Raw genomic sequence first — 23,743 nt, 5'->3', positions numbered from 1 at the left:
CCGTTAACAGATTTTTGTTTTGGAGGAGTGGGGTGCTAATAGATTGAATATGGTATTAGTTTCCTATCTAGTAAATGATAGAATATGGGATAAGTTTCATAGATATGATTCCAAGAGCCATATTTCAGGTGCTTGACTTTATTTGTTAGATATTAGGATTGCTTGATAAGATCGGGACCCATCAGAATGATTTGCATAATAGTGAAATCTTGTTTTGTGGACATGGAATGATGTTATAGAGGTATGTCACAAAAAAAACCTGAGTCAGTAAAATAAGCAGGGGTCTGTGGCCTTTGGGAAAGGGACATACTGGAGGAATATGAACTATTTTGTAATTCATTCTATGTGAGGCTCAGAACTTATCAATATACTCTCGTATTAGGAACATGAGAAAAAAAGAGACTGCCCCATCACTGCCCCTGAGAACTTAATTGTTTTTTCTTAACATATGGTCCATTTTCCAGGTAAATGGAAACGTGTTTGTGGTGTACAACATGGGGACATCAGACCATCCAATTGGAGAACTGTTTGAGCGTGTGAACGACGGGAAATACCACATAGTCAGGTTTACAAGAAATGGCGCCAACTCAACCATCCAAGTTGACAACGCCATGATGCAGACGAAGAACCCCCGAGGTAGGTGTGCCCCTAGCGATAGTAACATTAACTGCATGATTGAAATCTCTAAGTATATAGTGACAATGTTGACATCTGTGAAAGGTCTCGGTGGAGCATGGATGCATGTTGACAGAGAAGTGCTTTACCTATTGACATCAACTGATTCCTGTAGACAGTGATATTGACATGCTATATTGTACAGTCTCACTTGCATGAGAATGAAGAGTTAGAGAGGATACTAACACAATGCAGTGTCATGGTAAACTTGTAAATGTGCTATAAATGCTATAATTTACCTGTCAGGAAACTTATCATGCTGAGGTTATGTGGATGTAATGGGTTTTATTCTTCTAGTGTTTGTTTTATATGTTATTCAATATGTATGTATGAAATAACAAACATCTAATACAATTTTTCTTTGACTTTGTGATTACTTTGCTGGCCGGGAGTTGTTGTTTTTTTATAAGCCTTGTATCAACTGTAAAGTTATTTCATGACAATAACCATACAATCTATGAAGATGTTGTTTCCATAATTGAAAAGTAAAATGTTTGCAAAAAAGTTGAGGTTTTCCCTCAAAGGCAATGCAGCTTTTTGAATAATTGTTGGTAAAAAAATATATGAATATTTAGATGGTGTGGTTATTTCAATGAAATAACGAAGTTTACTAGACAAATATTGTATTGTAAACCAAAATCAGGATAATCTTTGTCGTGTTCTGTTAGGAAGTTATGGAATGGGAGACAACTCTTTAAACACTAACAGTTTCACTGGATGTGAATAGACCTCTCTGGTCCAAACATGACCTAAATTCTTCTTAAAAGTATTGATTTCAGTTTGTTGAAAAATATTGGATTATACTGTGCATCGCTTGTATGGTGAAGGCTGTTAAGTATGACTTGTGGTGCTGATATATATTTCAGAATAAGTGAGGGAGTTCAGGATTTATACTGCTCTTAGCAATATTCCAGCCACATCACAGCAGGGGAACACCTGAAATGGGCTTCAGACTTTGTGGGGAATAAAACTTGCGTCTTCAGAATGACAAGCCAACACTATTGTCCCGCCATCATAATAATGATCTGTCAGTAGTAAATTGTTTTACTTTGTACATTCATACAGTGAAGCTGAAATTTTATACAGGATAAAACTAACGGCATAAAAAAATCAGTAAACATATCAAGATGTTCGCTATATGTAGGAACCACCAAATTTACACAGTTTGATACGCAAGTAGCTCTCTGTATGCATAGGGGATGTTGCCACTTTTGTAGGTATATAGGGAGGTTTGGTTGCAGGGCATGGTAAAGGGGGCTAGCCATCTGAGGCACAATTCCTTGTGCAGAGTTGTGTCCCTTGGGCTTGTCAGAATCCAATGACAGTTGGTTCAATTTGTCCTGATTAATTCTAGGTTTATCAGCAGTAGACTGGGTTTCACTATTGTGGCAAACTATTCTTATACCTGCATCACTTCAAACTTTCCTCCCACATTAAGCTGACATGCCATGATATAACTGAAATACTGTTTTAACTGGCATTAAATCCGAGTGACTCATTTATAGTTAATTTCCTTTACAGATATTATGGCTACAGCTTTTCTAAAAGTATTTAGATGTGGGTTCTGACATTAAGCCATATGGATGTTGTGACATTGATGTCATGGTGTGCTAAATGTCAACAATTACGATATCAAAATAATTTCATTACTTTTAGCGGCGGGTTGGAATTGGTCTGCTGCAAAATAGTCATGTTATTAACGGCAACTGGTGGTCAGGCTCGCTGACTTAGTTGATGCATGTCATTTTATCCCAATTGCATATATCAGTACTCTGATGTCAATCACTGGATTGTCTGGTCCAGACTCGATTATTTACAAACCGCCATCATATAGCTTTTAGTGGTTTTATTCACAGACCAGACTAAATCATGCGTAAAAAAACCCCGAAAAACTTGACAGTTGATAAACCTAGAACAGTTGAAATTATGCATTATCTCTTAATCATGTATTAGATTTGTAATTTGTTAAATTTGTAAGTAGGGATTTATTATCCTGGTTTTGGTAATCTAACGTAGTAGTCAGGGAATGTTGTATGGTATTGACCAGGGCACCGTTCCACAAAGCGATCTTAGCGTTACGACTATCGTAAGCCACTGTTAAAGAACGGGACTTACGATCACCTTAGCGCTAAGATGGCTTTGTGGAACGGGGCCCAGGATGACTTCCTGTTTGTCTATAATTACAACTGCAGTTGCCAGTGTAATTATTATCATGAGATAGCTAAAGATGAACTGTTTTCCCATGTTAATTTAATCTCACCTTTTCAATTGGAATGTTTGCTGACTTTATATTTTGTTTTAATTACCATGCTTTATGAATATCTTTTTTATTATCAGCTTAATAGCTACAACTAATATATGAAATGTATGTCTGGACAATTAAAAAAATTGTGTTAGAAGTAATGATTGAAATATATAATAACATTACATAGAGTAGGTCCCCATGCTGTAAGGAAGCTATGCTTGTCATAAAAGATGCCTAAAGGGATCAGGAGGTCAGCATTGGGTACTTGGTTGATTGATTGGAACATTGCTCATCCCGCCCATCCCTAGATTGTCTGCTCCAGACTTGATTATTTACAGGCTTCCATCGTATGGCTGAAATCGCTGAATGTGACATCAAACACACTGCTGACACATAAAGATGACTATTGTTAGTATGAGCTGTGTTGTTGCTGGTGCTGCTTCCAAGGAAATTTATTGAAATTGAGGTGTAGTGAGAATATCCCATAGGAAATAAGTCACTAAGCCTCTTGGCAGTATTAAAGTATTATGTTGTTCTAATTTAAAATTCTAGACAAACTTCAATCATTTATAATAACGCAATTCCCAAATAAGGCTGCAGCAGACGGAATTCTGTTGTTTCTAACAACAAATTCTACATGGAGGGTTTGTTTTGACAGCATGAATTTTTGATACTGTTTCTATTCCTGCATTGATTTTAACATGTTCATCTTCTTTGGGCCTAATTACACATTGCAGTGAGATTTTCCTTCCTTCTCATGATGTTATGCTACTTGTCTGAATGTTTTCTTAATACTTCTGTGTATTGGCGAACACAGCTTTTCTGTATAGTTGCATGAAACTGCAATTTGATCGTTTTATTGCTGGGTTTGTACAACTTTACTTGTATTCAAATGATTTAAGAGGATTCAAAACTGACACAGAGTTATGATTACCATATTTGCTGTATATTAAGTTCCCTGCACCGATTAGCATCCCCCAACGACTTCCAGACCAATTTGTGAAAAATCTTTGTACGCACCCCCTAGTAAGACCAAAAATATATGTGACAGTCCATATTGTCTTGTTTATATTACAGATTATTTTTACAGAAAACAGATTCACAGGGTCATTTAAGTTGCTAGTAACTTATATCATAAATGCTTTTATTGATGTTTGAATTGATTGTTTTCACTGCCGCTGTATCTCTGAAAATAAATTTAACTCATTATTTATGGTTTTAATAAGCGCCCCACTTTGTCCATTACCCTGTGCCCAGTGTGCTTATTAAGGTGAATACCCATGTTGTTGACATTCAATGCGATGTATGGTCTTTCTTCATTATGACTACTGTAATTGTGACATCAATCACTTTATGATCTCACATGAAACCTCTTTTTAACCAATCAGAATGAAGCATTTATCAATGTCATGGTCGAATTTATGATCAGACATGTTAATTTGTTCTTGTTTTATGGTCATGGTTTAAAAAACTGCTTTTGACCTTAGAAAATCTTTCATCATTTTGTATTTTCCAGTTGGTCTGGAAATAGTAAATAATGGTTAAACCTGAACTAATTTTTTAAATATTTATGATGTATACAAACTGGAAACTGAAATGTTGGAAAGATAACCTTTCTTTAACCAGAAACAAAACAAAATTTGAACAATAAGGGCAAGGAAATTGATGTCACAAAATAATAAATTCAGATGTAAAACTGTGTGCATGAAAGTGTCATTTACATGTTTTGGAAGCTACAAACAGATGGTGAAAAAGCTAATGACCTCTCACTCTAGTTTTCTGGCAAAACTCGAGAACAACAAATGATTAGTTTGTTGTGACATATGTCAATTTGGCTGTAACATGTACTGGTTGGAAAAACTCAGCTCCCACTTTCAAATCCTTAATGACTCTTTTAAAACAAGAAAAAATTCTGCTTTTTGTTTCAACAAATATGGTATCTGTATTTGATATGTATTTTTCTTAGTGGTCATGGCATTTTCATGTCTGATATATTTGGTTAGGAACATTTTTGCATCATGAAAATTTGAAATGTTTAGCTGTACCTTACTTGCTATGTACCAAGTCTCTTCTGTATCAACATTTCCTGACAAGAATACGGTACTTGTCATATATTATAGGTGATGTTGTTCCGGTGAAAATTGGGGGATAGGCGTCTTGAAAATAAGACACAGTAAAAGAAGGAGGTCGCCAAAATTTATCACACCTATAGGGGTGTATGTGGGGAGGAGTGGGGGAGGGGACATGAAAAAATGGCACAGTTCTTTTTTATATGAATACAAAATTTATATAGTTAAAAATTCTTTCATATAAATCGGAACACTTTGATTCTAGTCATCGTATCATTATTATGCATGGTACCTGTGGCTGTTTGTTTTAGGGGAAGGGGTGGGTCATATGTTACATGTATTTGGGCGTGGGTGGGATATAAAAAAGACCTTCCATAAAATTGGTGGTGGGTGTGTGGGTGTGTGTGTGTGTGGAGGGGTGGGGTGAGGGAGGGGTAGCAACAAAATATGATACAGTCCTAAGAACAATCTAACCAGCCCACCCATTCCCCAACAGACTTTACTGTGGATGACAAATGTTTGTCTTTTAGTTCATACAGCTACTTGAAAATGAGACTGAAAACAAGAAATACAATATGGTTTTGAAGGTTTCTTCTAAATAGGGGTACTACTTGGCACAAGTCTGCTTGATGGAGACAATTTTCACATTCTAACCATTGTGTGACTTGGGAATAAGATCCCTTTCTAGCTGTTCTGAAAAGAATCTCCCCAGGTCCGCGTTCCACAAAGCGATCTTGTTGCTAAGGATATCCCATGCTTTGACTTAGACTTACGATCATTGTAGCCCTAACATCGCTTTGTGGAGCTGGGCCCTGGACTTTCGCAAGCTTAAATGGACTTCCCAGTCACCCAATATTTAAATTCACTTCCGTACATCTCATCATTTAAATTTCATTATCCCTCATTTCAACCAAGGATGAAGTTAATTGTTTCATTTGCAATGCAAAACAGAAGACAAGCCTGACATGTATGACATGAACTCTTTGTAGAGAGAGATCTTGTCTCTATTTCCCACATTTATAAAACTCACCCCTTAACATCAGAAGAGCTCATTAGGCCCCTTGTGACTATACGTGTGACACTACGTTGAGTGAGTGAGTTTAACTTTAACGTCGCAACAGCATTATTTCAGTCATATAGCGACAAGACCAAATTGATATATTCACAAGTAAGCCATGAATGCAAAGTTATATTTAAAAACAAATTTTATCAAGCATATTTGGGCATAACAATATCATTTTACAGTTTTAAAACATGAGCTATGGGCCATCAGTAACCAAAGCGAGGCCACCTCGCTTGGGATCATGGGGACTTACATTGCCCCTGCTTCCTGCTCGATACTCCAGCAGGATTTACGTCATCACTTTACCTGCAGGTGATTGTGCTTAATACTAGCCGATATTAAGAAATATTCAGCAATGAGTTGACTTAAAACACTGGTTGATGATAGTTACATGGATTATGATAGGACTTACGTGTCACCCACAGGGACAGTGACACTATGGTGCTAATGATATAACTGAAGGGACTGACACTATACATGAACCAGTCACAAGTTAATTGCTATTTGCACATGATACTCAATGCCTACAAATGAAAGTTTCTTTTTCATATTATTGACCACTAGAGAAATATTAATGTGAATTTAAAGATCACGGGACCATAGTACTGTGTCCATGATCAATTAGCATAATAATCAACATAAAATAATTACTCTACTTGGGCACTTTGTTGTGGTGACCCGAAGCAACCCTCTATTTGTGTCATCAAGTGTCTAATGTAGAAATGGTGTTTCTTTACAAGTACATGTACTAGTTTGTCTCACAGACTTGGAAGTTGAGTTCTACCCCTGTTGACATTTTACTGAGCCTGTCAAAGTTACTCCTCAGCTTACTTGGAGGTTAGAGTGGGCAATGGAAACAGGGAGACCTTGTTAAACTGGACACTTCAAGACACCGCTGCCAAGGAGAAGAAACCAAGAGGATCATGTTCTGAATTCAACTCATTTAGGGCACATTCTTGATAGTTCAAATTCAATGCATAAATGCCTTAGGGGAACTTATTTTCATATCGCTCTTACAAAACAGAACTTTTGATATCTCAAGACATCAGTGATATGCAAACTCATGTCACTGTCAAGCCAATTCAAAATAATTAGAATGCCAGGACACAAATTCTGTAAAAATACTGATGGAGTCATGTGCTTGTATTGGGGGTGGAGATGCAGTAGAGCAATGTGTTAACAAGCATATTTTCTCTGCAAGTCTCCTTTTGCATCCTAGACCTTTGGCCCTATATTTAATACAGTGTGGTTATAAATTCTGTGAAATGTTTCTTATTTTGGTTTGGATAACATCAGTAGGTGTTCTCTATGGCTTATAAGCCTGTTGGCAAAATTATATTTTGTTTTGTTGGATATCATAGAGGCTTCGAAAGTAAAACACATTTATTTTGTATCACAATGTTTTTCTTGAATTCAAAACGTCAGTGCCAGAGAATAATCAGTCTCAACCGTGCCGATTCCAGAAGTCATAAAAGGCAAAATAGTGATAAAAGTTATATGAATGGATCACTGAAAATCAGTGATGACAACAGGTGTTTATGAAAGGGGTTAGCATGTCCTACTTTATTGGTAACATTTGTGTTTAAATTTAAAGTAGCGTGAAAATATTCAAGTAAATGACAGACGCTTTTGAAAGATATTCTGGCAGAAACAAGAAGTATGTGTGCTCTAAATTAGTGGAATGCAGTCAGGAGGTTACTTCACAGAAGACAAGTGTCCAGTTTACCAAAGTCTCCCTGGCTCCTCCTCATGGTGTTTGTGTGTCATCTTCAAATCAAGAGTCAGAAACAGCTCTGTATGAGCAGATTTGGCACATCTTTCAAAGGCTGATTAACGATTGGATTCCAAACAGAACGGTAATAATGTATGTGGACTTCACAGAATATCTTTGCGGAAATATCACATGTGATATGTTTCTTGGGCCTCCCACCATAAAAAAATATGTATACCATAAGGAGAATTTGGAAACAAATACAACTTATTGTAATTTGATGCATTTTTTTTCTTCAAAATGGAATCTAATAAAATCAGTTGCAGATGCCAAAATCAGCATGACTTTTTCTAATGGCGCCAATTCTACTTTTGAAGTCCACTTTGGAGAAAAATCAATATCAATTAGCAAACACCTTGATGTCACATGTTTCTAAATTGCTCAAATGAATATTGTGCATTTATTCTACTCCTGGGAAAGCTGAGGGTTAACTAGTCCTAGGGAAGTTTCTATTTTCACCCTCTTTGCCTTCCTACAGTCTTTTCCTGGCTTTTGGATGAAGTCATCGACCCAGGTAATTGACAGCTGTCTGTCACAGGTTGCCACGGTAACCACTAACACTGCACAGACCACATGACTAATGTTCTGGTTTCCATGACAATGTTTTTCAGCAAACTCGGGCACTGATGCATGGTCTGATCACTTGGGCACGGGGACCGATACATCTTAATTGATTCAAATATTCTCCGAGTATTGATTTTGATGGAAAATTGCTGGCTTTGCAAAAGTTAAAGAGCAAACCGTGATTGAATGATGCACCCGATTATTGGGTTTATTGACCTTTGACCAATTATTGATCTGCGATGGTGTGAAGGCATACAGCACTACATCTCCTTACTCTGAATCAGTCATAGAGTTTCCTCAAATACAGTGCTGCCACTTTGATGTTTGGAAATCTCATATGCCTAGGCTTGGCAAATATTTATCCCTAGTTATGGAATCAGAGACACTGGCATATCCTGGAATCCTCTTTCTGAAGGATCATATTCGAGGAATATTTACACTGGAATATAGGATTTGGCTTCAAATGGCTTTTGCGTTTTTCAAATTCCACCTCTTTGGATGTCTAATTCAATGAAATCTTACTTGAATTATCTTGCAGTCTTTTTTGTATTCAGTCGCATTGCTGTTTTAGATATTTAAAACGGTTTTGATATTGAAATGATAAAATAGTTGATATTCTAACCTCCTGGTAATTGATATTCCCTTGAATGGACGTGGGGTCGTAATCCTCATATATCTGATGATACTCTGAATGCCAATTTCTACTTTATCTCATAAAATCATAAAAGCGAGTCTCTTGCGTGTTTACATATATACTAGTATATCATTTTAATATCTAGAATTCCTGACAGTGAGTGACTAGACTTTTGAATAGAATACACAGTGTGTCGGATTAATGTTAGAGAAGGCCATTAGTGATGAAGGTCATAGATGTTTACAACTTTGGGTCAAATCTAGCATTTCTTCAAATATGGAATCGACTGCATTAGTTCTGAAAGTACAAAACTGTTCATGATCAGATAACTGAGTTTATGTTTATTTTTCAAGGCAGCCAGGACAGTTTCTAATTTCAATAGATCTTTGCTAGATAAAACTGAACTAGGTCAGTTCAGCTTTTTTTTATAAAAACAACTCTGGCAACAAATGATGACATTTTGTAAGCCTGTATAAGCATGTCTGTTAGTTTGCCCTTATATGGAATTTATTACATACAGGCTTACTAGATTAGTGTTTGTTGCTTACTGAAGATGGAGTTAATATGTCAGTCAGTCAGTCAGTCGCAAGCAGGATTACTTGGCTTAAAAATCAATAAACCCACATCAGGCTGCTTTGGAGTAATCTTACAAGTTTTCATGTTTGCGTGGTATTTGTTTAATTTTTTCTCTCGAAACTTAACACTGTCATTCTCAAATACATTAAATGTGTTCTATTTCTGGTTTGCTGATTATTCCTATGGCCTTGTTGTGCACATTGCCTGACCAGGGAGATCTGAATACATCATAGATCAGTGGAGAACAATGGTGAAACAATGGTTAAACAATGGTTAAACAATGGTGTTGGATGATTTAGTTACAGTGTATCACAGTGAAACACAACACACACATCTATCACAAGCACTGTCAGTGCATCATTTTGTCAACACTAATTATGATGTCAAGAATGATTATTATCTTTTTTTAAGTTCCCTAATTCATAGCTTACTCAAACTGTTGACACAATCAACATTTACTGTCATGTTAATTTAGTTAGATTAATTTAAAAGGTTTGTAAAGATAAATGCACTGCCTGCTGCATTATAGAAAGTGTAGGATATATATTGCCCTTATCATATGAGTGAATGTTATTTTATGTCAGAGTCAGCAATCAACCATAGCAATTTTACATAACAAAATCTGTACTAGGTAAACAAGTGGTTGATAGCACAAGCTCTTCCCACAAGGATAGGAACTGTCAGGGTACAATGACACACAATTAGCCAGGTTACATTCTGACCACCTTATCCCTGCTTTAGTCAGCTGTTTGACAAGCATAGGGTATTGAGGAGATGGTCTTTCCCAGACTACCCGAGGTGTATCTTATCGCATACAGAAAAGCAATAATCATTTATCACTACATTACATTACTTTTTAAATTTTGTCAAATTGATTTTTTTAAACAAGTACACTTATCTTTTTTCAATTTTTTCTAGAAAATGAAATATTTGTAAACTTAGTGTTCATGATTTGTGTCATACATTAAGAGTACCAATTATGTATCAAACGTTTCCAATATCTTTGCTGTATTCAGATTTTGCTGATATGTTTATGTTATCTAGTTTATGCACAGATGTTTATAAAGAAAGGGATTTCATCATTCTGTTCTTTTTTGACTAATCAGGCGCTCAGCTGGAAGTGTTCAATGACCAGGCAGAGGTTTTGATAGGTGGAAAACGAGACAAAGATGGGAACCTCATCAAACCCTTCGAAGGAACAATATCAGGTAAGATGTGACAGAATGATTATATACTGAGGTGAGAGTGAGTGAGTGTTTTTTAACACCACAGTTAGCACTATTCTAGATATTCAGTTTACACAATGATATAAATGTGCTGTCCTTTTACAGAGAGAGCTCAGTTATCTGAAGGAAACATAACTCTTGATTAGGTACTACCAATGTTTTCAAGATACAGAAATTCTGCAGTACCAACTGGATAAGTTACATGAAGTCAACATTGTACAATCTCCATGGAAACTTAAAGAAACTTTACCCAAATAAAATATATATTGATAATTTGCATATTATTGCATGGCCCCTTTTCATTATTTCTTTGATATTTACTTACTGATAAATATTGGCGATGTCTTTTTGTGCAAATAAAGCGACAAAAGCCTTTCCATATCCAATATAAATCTCTGCATAAAGCCGAGTCGATTGTGCAATTCCAACTAAATCATGAATCACTATATAATAGTAATGATACCAGGTGTTTGCAAAAAGGTGATCGTGTCCTTCCCCACCAGTGGCACTCATCACAAATACATGCAAAGGCAAGTCAATTGTTCACCCGAAAAAAATATGGGAACATATGGTTCAAGTCAAAATAGGGAATTGCATCGGATATCATTTTTGTCACTGATGCGTAAATTTCTTTGAAAGCTTTACTGAGGCCTTGAAAGTTGAGCTTGTGTCGTATGACACTCTTTGAAATCTTGGTAGAAAGAGCATGTATCTCAAAAGTTGTGAAATGTAAACACCAAAGGCTGGAGCTGCTGGAATATTGCTCAACATGAAGGGAAAGTTGACTATTGGAAAGTTGAAGTTGTCCCTCTTATCATACAATCTTGTATGAAAATATGAGGTGAAATGGGGTTTAACGTCGCGTCCAAGATTATTGTACTTATATAATCATATACATGTATGTGTGTGTTTGTGTGGTTGCCTGTACTAGTCCGCACTGATGCCGATTTATAGTGCTAGTTCACTGAGATACCATGCCGCAGTTAAACATGAATACCCCACTCAGACACAGTATACTGACTCCGAGCTGACCAGTCCTTGTTTTAGCCCCTTAATGCCGAGCGCCAGACAGGGTTTCAACAAGTACCATCTTTTAAACGTCTTTTGGTATGACACGGTCGGGGATCGAACCCCGGACCTTCCGCTCTCCGGGCGGACGCTCTACCACTAGACCACGGAGGCGGTTGTATGAAGATATGAGAATGAGCCATGAGAATGGATGAAGGTTGTGAAATTGGCACCTGCTATATCATTCATAGGGTCTATTAAAACTTAGGAAGATATGTATTACCAGCACATAGAAGATTCATCACAAAATATGTTATTGATATGGGAAATATGAACCAGTTGTCAGGAGATTGGTAGTAGTTAAGTCTATTCTTAGACTGATAACACCTGAATTATTGATGCAATACCTACGATAGGTTGATTTAAAAAATGAAGCGACAAAACCCTTTCGGTAGAGAATTGTATGTGCACAAAGTGATGATCTCATGGCATCTAGTCCACCAGTCCATAGACTAGTTAAAATCTTGAATGACATTGTTTTCCCCTCCGATTTAGTTTCGGTATACATGTATTACGATATTCATCCGAAGTCTGCAGGAATTGTCAGGAAACTCCAAAACTGGAATACAAGAAATCCCTAATTATGTGGCATTGTGCAGTTGACTTGTATGTCCATGATAACAGTACCAATAAAGAGGAAGATGAATTTTGTATTGAATGCAATGTTAAAATACTAAATAATTTTTAATATAAACTTTTGTGAAATCCCAATTTGCCTGCAAAGGGCGCTTTGTTTGAAACTCCAGATAAATCATTGCTCTTATCATGGCCGAGTATCATGATACACTGAGCATTATTTGAATGTGTACATCCCAAGCTGTTGTTTGACATTATATTGTTTAATATTACAATGTAACTGCTATTGCTGTGAACATTGCTCTCAAAGGAAACCTCTGGTTTTTGGGGGGTATTTTGGGGGTGTGTGGGGTGGGCAGTTTTAGGTCAAATGCAAAGAAAAGAATAATGAACTGAAGACATACACCCAATCTGTTTTTCATTTCACATTTTGTGTAATGGTGGGCTCAAAACTTAGTACAAACAATACCAACAAATTTTCAGTACAGAAAATGGGCCACCTATCATCATATTAAACCAGTATTGGTCACATCAATTACCGGTAGAGTTCATTCACAAACTCTCATTGACCTACTTGTGATTCTTTGTTCAAAGTTACCCAATTCAGCTGATAGAAATTACCGAACGCAAGTGTCCTTCAGCGCCGACAAGAAGGTCAAATCAAGAAAGTTGAATGGAAAATGTATTGATCCTTTCCAAGTATACTGGATGACAGAGATTTGAATCTGGTTCATATTGAGAAGTGTCATATGCATTCTCTTTTTCTTTATATGTAATGGTTATTTGGCCGAATTAACCCATTAACATCTGGGTTAGAATAGGTCTTCAGCAACCCATGCTTGTCGCAAGAGGCGACTAACGGGATCGGGTAGGCAGACTCCGTGACCTGGTTGATGTCATCATATCCCAATTGCAAAGATCAGTGCGCATATCAATCACTGGATTGTTTGATCCAGATTTGATTATTTACAGACTGCCATCATAGCTGGAATGTTGCTGAGTGTGGTGTTAAACAACAAACAAATATATGGCTGAATTATAAATACTGTTTAGTAATGCCCAACACCATTATGCTTTCATCTGTAAAAATAATGCATTTTATTTTACAAATCTTGCTGCCAGATATGCCATTCAAAAGTCCCTGATATGTAACTAACTGTTTTTTTGCAAATACTGTATTAGAATCTTTCTTTGTCATGAAAATAATAGAATATATTAACAGTCAGTTTGAAGGAAGGTCAGAGACCTTAATAATATTGTCACATGGACGGACCTGTAGGCCTTTCTACTGCTTACCAGTCAGTGGATAAATTATTTTGTAACACAAAACCACCCATCAGTGGTTTACAATTATGTTTCAAGCTTCAAATGACACTTTTAGGTGTGTCTTGTAATCTCTCTGAAATATTGCTGATGGGTAATTAACCATCAACTTTGAGTTAAGCAACTAGCTCGATCCTGCTGAGCTGTTGATGCAAGCTTCACCCATCCATCACAGTAAGCATGCAAGTTAGAACTCTAAGTTCTGTTTAGAACTTTTCTGTGTGTGTTTGCTTATCATATGTGAAGTTCAACGTTTGGAGTAACAGATGATCTCTGCCTTCTTCTTGATAATATAAATATTTCATACATCCAAGTTTTGTAAGTGGAGTCCAGCATACCCAAAGATATTGGATTCATTTATCATTGTTTGACAAACAATACTAAACAACACAAGGGAATTGTCATTTTCTCATATAAGAATAGTTTACAATATTTATGACAATGGGTTATTTTCAAAAAAACAATACATTGTTGCTCACATTTTAAGATGTGAAAAGTGGCAATGTCTGAAACTAGCACTTGTTGTTACTCTGAAGTATTAGGCAATATTTTGTTGTCTATAATTTGTGAATAAGAGATTTCCTACAAGTAAGTTGAAATACAATTGATTTGTATTTCTGAATATTTTGTATTTCATTTTTCATGATATAAGGCTAAAACTGATTAAGATGTGTGTTGTTTATACTGTCAAGACAGTAACACCTCAAAACAAATACTTTAACATTCTTCTTTTTTGTTGTTGGTATAAGTACAAAATAAACACATCATATATATAAAGTGAAATTATATGAAATATTTAAAAAAAAATTAAGATAGAGGCAGGCTTAAACAGTTCTCTGTTGCCTCTTCCAAAAACACATATATTGCAGTGATTGATTGTTTAGAATAGCAACTTTTGTTCAGTCTGCAACTAGAACATGAACTATCACATGGAAGGTAATAGACACCCTGGCTTTTTCTATGTCAGAAAATAACTGGCATTCACAGGTAACAAACACTGCATCGATGAAATAATACAAACTCATTTCATTTGTGTTATTTCCCACAACAGATGTCCAAACTATTGCACATTATCTTTTCACACTACCATGGACTTCAATGGCATGAAGTCGTCACACAAGTATACAGAGATATCAATAAAATATTGATGACATTGTGCAAGGCAGATATCAGTTGAAGTAAATTGCAAAAATTGAACAACGTTATTGATTTATGTTTGTGTGCAAATTGGAAAAATAATAGTCATTTTAGAACATGGAAACATTAAAGGTCAGGTGAAATTCAAAATGAGGTTTATCTACTGTAGTCATATGATCAATGATACATGGGATGAAAGTACCAGACGTCAGTGAAATGTGAATCATTTGAGGTTGGAATAAATTCTTTATTTATTTAACTTCCTAGTAAAAATAGTGTATTTTGTGAGTGGCCTTTAAATTGCATAAACAAAATCCATATTAAATGTTTTTGTTTGTTTGTTTGTTTGTTGTTCAATGCCGCACTCGACAATATTCCAGCTGTATGATGGCGGTCTGTAAATAATCGAGTCTGGACCCGACAATCCAGTGATTGATATCATGAGCATGGATCCACGCAATAAGGATCGATGACATGTATCAACCAAGTCAGCGAGCCTGACCACCTGATCCTGTTTGTCTTCTTTTACGACAAGCAAAGTTGCCTTTTACGGCAAGCATGAGTTGCTGAAGACTAATTCTACCCCGGATCTTCACGGGTCAATATTAAATGTAGCATTTCCAACAGTCATATCATATTTTCCTTTTATGCAATTGAAAACTAATTGGCAATAAACCCGCTGCCAACCATCCCTATTACCACCCATATTATAAATACCAAGAAGGATTTGAGTGATTTGAAGTTCTCTTTTGGCAAACTATTAATTTTCAACATTTATTGAGTGTGTGGGTGTGGGAGTGAAGCTCCTTGACATTATACACTAATACTTCAATAACCAAATGAGGTGGGTCCCTATGATCTTTTCCAAAAAAGGCAGGGGGTGTCAACATTGCATGTTCACAAGTGTGGGAGTCAAACATCCAGAATAGCCCTTTGAATTCTGATTTCCAACCCTGATGTGGCACTGCAGGACAGAACATATTGCAGGACATGACCACTGATATATGATTGTTCATATGCAGTTCCAGTGTGTGTGTTTGTGTTTGTGTGTGCATGCTATTCAGATCATACTAAACATTTATGCATATAGACATTTCATAAGTGATCAGGTATACTGAGATTATATGTTTTGAACAGCACCATTACTAAGTCATTTGATGATATGTTTCAACAAGATCTATACTGGCAGACTTTTATAGAATATTGCATCTCTCCTCTCCCCAAAAGCTGTATCCATGCTGAATGTTTGTGCTAAAGGACCCTTATGCATATCGTCCATACAACATTATAGATAAAGGATAAGGCTACACTGGTTAACCATCTATAAGTGTTGCAGTAACACCACATGAACTATCACTTTATGGTCGAAGCAGCACACCTACTGGGTAAGGGGTTGGAAGACAAATTGAAAAAGATTGTCCATTAATTGGTTGGTCAGTGTCTTGTATCTGCTGTCAGATGATCCTTAAAGCCCCACCCTGACTATAAATAGCCCACAAGGTGGCGGTGATTCAGTTTCAGTGTTTTACATGATGTCACCTGTTTACGCATTAACCAATGAAATGTGTGTGTTATCATGACGTCATATTGACCTGTCAGATCTCTTGTATAAGCTCCGCCCACTAGAGTGTGGTAGTTCCTACCGCAGATGCCCTTTAAATCAAACTATTAAAGAGTGTTGCCTTATTCATCAGTAAGAAAGTAGTCCTATTACATATTAGTATTGTTATGGTGTGTTTTTTAATAATATGATACTGTGTTCTGGATAGACAATTGCAGTTTCCATGTATTTGATGTATAAGTAAAGTTGGATAATTACTTACTTTTATCTCATAATGGTTGTCATGGAAACAGATCAGAATATGCTTTCCATATCCTTGGATCACAATTCTAAGCACCGTAACACTATTCGGTATCATCAATCTATTCAGAATATACACATTTAAGCATCCCAGTTGCTGTTCTACAAATGCTCATATTCTTATGTTCATTTTCATTTTCATAAAGATCCAGGTTAGAAAAGGTCTTCAGCAACCCATGCTTGCTGTGGGAGACAACTATACTTAAGAGGCGACTAATGGGGACTGGGTGGTCAGGCTTGCTGACTTGGTTGATGCATGTCATCGCATTTCAATTGCATGGATTGATGCTTGTGATATCAATCACTGGATTGTCTGGTCCAGACTCAATTATTTATAGACCGCCTTCATATAGCTGGAATACAGCTGAGTGCAACGTTAAACAACAAACAAAACAACAATAATAATCTCTTTATGAGAGAACTGGTGTTTCGGTTCCCATGTATACATGGTTTCATGATGAGACAAAAAGAAAAAGCTTGATATGAGGTATGATTCAATCAGAGCGAGTGAGTGAGTGAGTTTGGTTTAACGCCACTTTTAACAGTATTCCAGTTATATCACGGAGTGTCAGCTTAATGTGGAAGGAAAGTCAGAAGTGATGCAGTTCTCAGACATTTACCACTTCAGTGAAACCCACAAGCATGGGTATGGTGCTGACAAACCCAGAAACTTAATCAGGGCGAACCAGGATTCAAACCCACAATCATAGGTTTTGGGCGTGCCCAAGCGACGCAACTCTGCACAGCAAATCGCAGCGCCTTAGACTACTGTGCCACCCGTGAAATCTGCCCTTGTACTGGGAGTGTGCCTTTCCGTCTTATCTACAGTTATCTCTGAATATGATCAACTCATATGATGTCTGTAGAAATCATTTGAAATCTAACACTCACAAAATATATATAAATTTGATAGCTTATCACAATTTCGAGATAAGAATACATAGTGCTATCATAAAACTTGTACTGGGTCCCAACTTTTAGTTTACTTTAGAATTTTGCACCTTTATCTCAAAAGGTGGGCATGTCCCACATTAACAGTTTGAAGAAGCGCAAATAAGCACCCCTCATAAGGGTCAGCACTTCTCCTAGATATATCTAAAACCTTTTCCTTGCACGACTTCTCTGTTAAAGGTCAGTGCAGAATGAACTGGTTCAGCCAATTCTGTACTTGCCTTTTCATCTAATTGTGAAAGGTAATCATTATTGACAAATAAAACTACAAAACACTTCCTGGTTCCATCAAAGGTGTTAATAAAAGTCGGATTAAAGGAGCTGCATGAAGCTACTCACAACATCCAAGCAGTGAATTATTAAGATTAAGGCGAGAGTGACACTTTGTTGTTTTCGTTAAGTGAACAGACTACATGTATATGAATTACAAACATAACCTGTTCTCATTTTTGTGAGATGTACACTGTACATAATTTGTCAAAATTGTTTATGATCATTGCCTGCGAAATACATTTCAATTTGTCAACGAATACACATGTATTAATTTTGCATGTATGCAATCATATTGCTATGGACCTAAAATACTGTTACCGGTACTTGATCTGTCTGGCTGTCCATTCCTCGCTGCGTCTAATGTCTGGATGTTTTAAAGTTACAACATGGTTCAACTAGGTTTGAGATAACCGGTTCCGACTGTGTTTACACTCTGCCGTGATACAGCGGGAATACTGCTTACAACGGCATAAAACAACATTCTCTTCATTACAGGTGAAGCCGACTGTGGTTCAACATCAGTAAATTGCTAGATTATCAAACATCCGGTTTAAACAATGCTATATTTCTTCAAAATGAAGTGGTCAACAGGGGCAATTTGTATTTGATGCCTAGATTATCTTCAGTGTAAATGTCCAGTATATTAATCCCACCCTACATTATTAAATCTCCCAAACTAATCAGGATATACCTACTCTTCCCCAGGTCTTGTCCTGAACAGCATGAGGATACTTGATCTAGCCAAGGAAGGGGATTCCAGGATAAATATACAAGGCGATGTACGGCTTAAGGAGGAAGAAAGGTGAGACTGCTGTTGTCAGCAGAGAAAACAAAACATGTCAGGTACAGAATACACTTGGGTAAGCAAGTGACATGATGACTGGTGACTCATCTGATGCAGGCAGACAGATTAACATACTGTTTGTCTCCCTATCAGGAGCAGCCCTGCTCAGCCTCAGGAAAGTCTGACTACACTAATTAATTTGTAGGCAAATAAGTAGCTATTTGGGGGCATTTTCTCCTTTCATTTAAAAAAAATAAATTCAATGTTTCGATGTGGTAAGGATTGTTAATATTAAGGGGCTTGTTCCTTTAGAGACCTTGGGTATGGCAGTTCACTTAGCCATTCGTTTAGGGACAGGTCATTTATATTATAGGGGTGTGAGATTCAGGGGTTGGGAATGAAAACATGACACAGTTCTGTTTTTAAAATTTATTTTTTTTACATTTAAAGATTGTTTAATATAAATAAAAACTTGATGTTGACACAGAGACAGAGTGTGTGTATGTTAGGGTGAGTCATAAAAACATGTAACATGTAAATGGAGGAGAGGGGGGAGTGGGTCATGAAAAAAATGTTACACCCCGATAATAAATGATCAGTCTGTCAGAGTACATGTTTGTTCTTTTGAAGAAAAGATTGGTCATCTCCAGACATTGCTAGTTTTGAACATTAGCATGAAGACAGGCTGGTTTATTTGTATGTCTACTTTCATGATGATTAGACAAGGCAAGGTGTTGACGGGAAGCAAGTTAAACAGAACTAGTCTTCTGCAAGGTTGGATTTGGGCGCTGGTTCAATGGTTTTTCCATCAGTACACAGTAGTTTGGTAAAGCTGGTTGAACGGTTGATTTATACATACACTTTTGCTTTAAGCTCGAATTGTACAGTGATCAGAGTTTGGTTTTGACAAAATACCCTTTACCACTTGATCTTGTGGTGGTGTTTGTTGTTTAATACCACACTCAGCAATATTCCAGCTATATGAAAGCAGTCTATAAATAATGGCGTCTGAATCCGACAATCCAGTGATTGACACCATGAGCATTGATCCATGCAGTTGGGATATGATGACTTCCAAACAGCCAAGTCACAGCGTCTGACTGCCCGATGCATTTAGCCGCCTGTTACAACAAGCATAAGATGTTTGAGACCTATATTCTTATCTATGAATCACTGTGTATAGATCTTGTGGTGTAGATTAGGTTCATTTAATATTTTTCCTAAATGTAGATGTTTATATTTTAATTATCCATACACTGCTACTGCAAACTAGTTGTGAACAGATGAATAAAGCATTGTTTCATGAATAAAATAATACTTTTTATTCAGGATTCCAGAGAGTAAAGGTGGAGGTTTGAGACAAGGTCATAAGATTAAGTATCTTTTTGTGTTTAACAAGTGTGTTTTTGATGAGTGGACATGTCTTCAGAAGAGAATTCAAACCAATCCTGTTCTGAGATGAACTAAATTATTCAACATCAGCTTGACTGCAAAATAATGGCATGAGATTGAGACATAATGATGAATTCTATTTTGTTATAAATTACTGTTGTGGCAGCAATGAATAATTGATGTTCATGTCACATTGATCTGGATAACTATAGCATTGTAACAGTCACTTGCCGCAATGCTTTATCAGAGAGTATGTCATCACCCTGACAGTAGCCGTCTCCGTGGTCTTGTGGTAGAGCGTCCGACCGGAGAGCGGAAGGTCCGGGGTTCGATCCCCGGCCGCGTCATACCAAAAGACATTAAAAGATGGTACTTGTTGTTATCCTGTCTAGCGCTCGACATTAAGGGGCTAAAACAAGGACTGGTCGGCTCGGAGTCAGTATACTGTGTCTGAGTTGGGTATTCATGTTAAACTGCGGCATGGTATCTCAGTGAGCTAGCACTATAAATCGGCATCAGTCCAGACTAGTACAAGCAGCAACAAACACACACACGTACATGCACGTCGCTATATAAGTGCAATAATCTTGGACGCGACGTTAAACCCCATTTAACCTCACCTCACCCTGACAGTGAATACCGAATAATTATAGATACTGTAATAAGGAAGTAGCATTCCCATACACTGAAGATAGCTGGCATCCTAAATATGTATCTTATTATTTTTTTACTTTTGAATTGAGATTAGGAAAACTTGTGTTTTTGTAACTATCATATCCCAGTTATTTTCAGTTGAATTATTTAGAACCTTTTGTTTTTGTTAAATGTCATAGTATATAGTTCATAGTCACAACAAGGATTTCAAACTTTACCATACAACAAAAAGTATGCGAATGTGCCCTTGACTTCTGGAAAGTTGGGTTTTATGTAGAAAAGATTTGAAATTATTGAGGTGTTGAATGTCACTTTAGGAACGAAAGAACTGACAATATTCAGTGAACTTCTCTAACCATAACCTAGAGAAACCAGTAGCAGTCTTAAAATCTATTGAATCATATTGCATAAACAAGTCTTGAAAATATTCTTGAATAGTGAAAATGAAATGTCTCCTGCCAATAAGAGAGTGGGTCACAAACAGATTTAGATCTAAATAGGGAATGCGAAAAATGGTAATGAGATTGTTACGAGCAGTGCCAAAAAAAGACTAATCGATAAAGAGTTCTTAGACCCTTTTACAAAAAAGGAAGATCCAATTAAAACATTCAGTCGTGTCTTAATTAATATATGTCCTTAGGTCATCACTATTTCATTAATGCATGCTACCCCTTTGAAATGTTTCAATTTTTTTCTCAATCTGAAAGTAATTATTGTAAAGCATTTCAATGGCAATAGGATCTATGCTGAAAAACATATTCCACGAAGATTAGATTGTTAAGAATTTATAGAAATAGAAACTCATGGAAATCATATTAGTATCAACAGAATGTCTTAATTTGAACATCCATGACAGTTTCATGAAAGTGTTTCAAAAGTGCTTCTGTGTATGTTCGAACAAGTGAGTGTTATGGTGTAGTCAGCAGTATTACTGGCCTATATAACAGTGCTCAGCTGAGATATCAACCCCCAAAGGTAATTTAAGCTGGAGAGTCAATGACTATCAGTGGATACAATCATAACATCTCAGATTGGAGGGGAATCTATGCCAAGATTACACTATTCTACAGAGTACTTTAAACATACTTCATTGACAAACATTTAAAATTACATCCTGCTCAAAATAGTATTTTCTTGCTAAATGTCAACCATTTACCTGAAAGTGTTTGTAATAAATAATATGAAATTTGAAATTTGAATTTTTTTAAAAATTATTTAACAACCCTTTCTGCAGTATCCATTTTTTTATATCATATCTATGTTTCACTGGGAAGCCAAGTACAGTCAAATTATGAAGTTATGAACAAATAGCTGCTCATTGCATTTAGGTGGGATCCTATTCCCATTTCAGTAAAGATTTGTCTCGTTTTCTAGAGTAATATTAACATTGTAAACTGTTAGTGTGTAAATGCATATTTACTATGGAGCAGACCGGACACAGACAACTAGATTTGTAGCTTCTTTACAAGGCGTACATGTTGTGTTCAAAGGATTACCAATGATGCATCGATTGTTTTTGTTGTTGTTTCGTATGATGTACTTACAGAAATAAAATTAGCAAAGTTAATCTGTCTGAATAGTTACAAGACCTAAATAATACAGAACTAAAAGCAGAAACAAGGTTATCTTACCTATGTCGATGGTCTGTTTGTATTAAAGCCTTTAAGAATTATAAAAGCTCAATGTTTTCAGGCAATGTTACATGTTTGAAAATGCTGTAAATACAACTTCAGTCAGCCGTTATTCTAACATTGTAAAATCAGGCAATGATGCTAAGGTCTGGTAATTTTGTTGGACCTGTTTCAAAAGATGTCTTCTGTTTGCCAAATATCTCTGCATGGATTCATTAATGGAAACCACAGAGAAAACTAATCAAATCAAAAGCTTTTTCAAACTGGTCAATAATATTATGATATATGGGCTCTCCCTATGGTGGTCTCGGGTTTTTATGGCCACTTTCTCCACTCCAGTAGCCAAATGCATATCATATGTTGATGCAAGGGTATCATTACACACATAGTTTTTACACACATACTTTGTCACACGTAGTTTGTTTGGAAAAACAAAAAGATATTTTTAGCATTAGTGGTGTAATGATCCCGTGGTGCCACAATGCAATGCGATACACACTTTTATTTTATAAGTTGATTTTCAATCTCTTTGCTGGTGAATCACAACCCTGAATCATTTGTTTCTAAATTTCAGAGATCAAGATGAGATACTGTAGGGCAGACGCATATAGGCTAGAGGGCACTGTGGATGTCATGCTATTTGTAGTCATTTAGGAAATACTAGAGAATCTGCATATACTGGTTGTTGAACAGTTTCTGTTATTCACACTTTTACACCAAAATACCTTTTAATGTAATGTATCATATGTATCAGGATAAAGGGGTTGTAAATCAATGTATTGTATTCTAGGCCTGGTATCGGGATACAATACTGTATCAGATAAAATGACTCATATCTCATGATCACATTGATAAACATGTGTTAAATATTTTATATCTAACTATACCAATAGAATGAAATTGCTATTTGAACAAATGTGGTTTCAAAATCTTGCAAGTCTGAGTGTCTTGTCCTTGATTCTGTTATGCTGCATTTGACCCATATCACTGTGTCATTATGATCTTGATTTAGTACCAGTAAACTCTCCAAAACCTGATTAATAATAAAAGCTCCACTTTTCCAATCATCAATGGAGACAACCACTACAAAATCTGAACAAGAAAACTCAACTGAAAGACAGTATGAGTGTTGTTAAACTAAAGTACTCACGGAAATGAAAAAAACCCTGTCTTTTCGACCTCAGATCTTAAATTATTGCAGTTAATATACAAAATATGTAAATATTCAAACAACTAAATTAGTACTAATTGGGCCGTGGCACAAATACAG

The 23,743-nt window shown here is 36.3% G+C and overlaps 1 protein-coding gene across 7 annotated transcripts in view; it reads left to right on the top strand.

Annotated features, from left to right (window-relative positions):
* LOC139444068 (neurexin 1-like) overlaps nucleotides 1-23,743 on the top strand; it is a 183,737-nt gene that overhangs the window by 145,943 nt on the left and 14,051 nt on the right. For all 7 annotated transcript variants that reach the window (XM_071224977.1, XM_071224978.1, XM_071224973.1 and 4 more), the window contains 3 exons: nucleotides 465-636; nucleotides 10,704-10,805; nucleotides 18,718-18,814. In XM_071224977.1, the coding sequence (XP_071081078.1) occupies nucleotides 465-636; nucleotides 10,704-10,805; nucleotides 18,718-18,814 (371 nt within the window). The remainder of the gene's footprint in view (nucleotides 1-464; nucleotides 637-10,703; nucleotides 10,806-18,717; nucleotides 18,815-23,743) is intronic.

The sequence above is a fragment of the Haliotis cracherodii genome, unplaced genomic scaffold, assembly GCF_022045235.1.
Source record: "Haliotis cracherodii isolate W230 unplaced genomic scaffold, xgHalCrac1.p SCAF_5, whole genome shotgun sequence".
Lineage (NCBI taxonomy): Eukaryota > Metazoa > Mollusca > Gastropoda > Lepetellida > Haliotidae > Haliotis > Haliotis cracherodii.
This window is presented reverse-complemented; position numbering and strand designations above follow the sequence as displayed.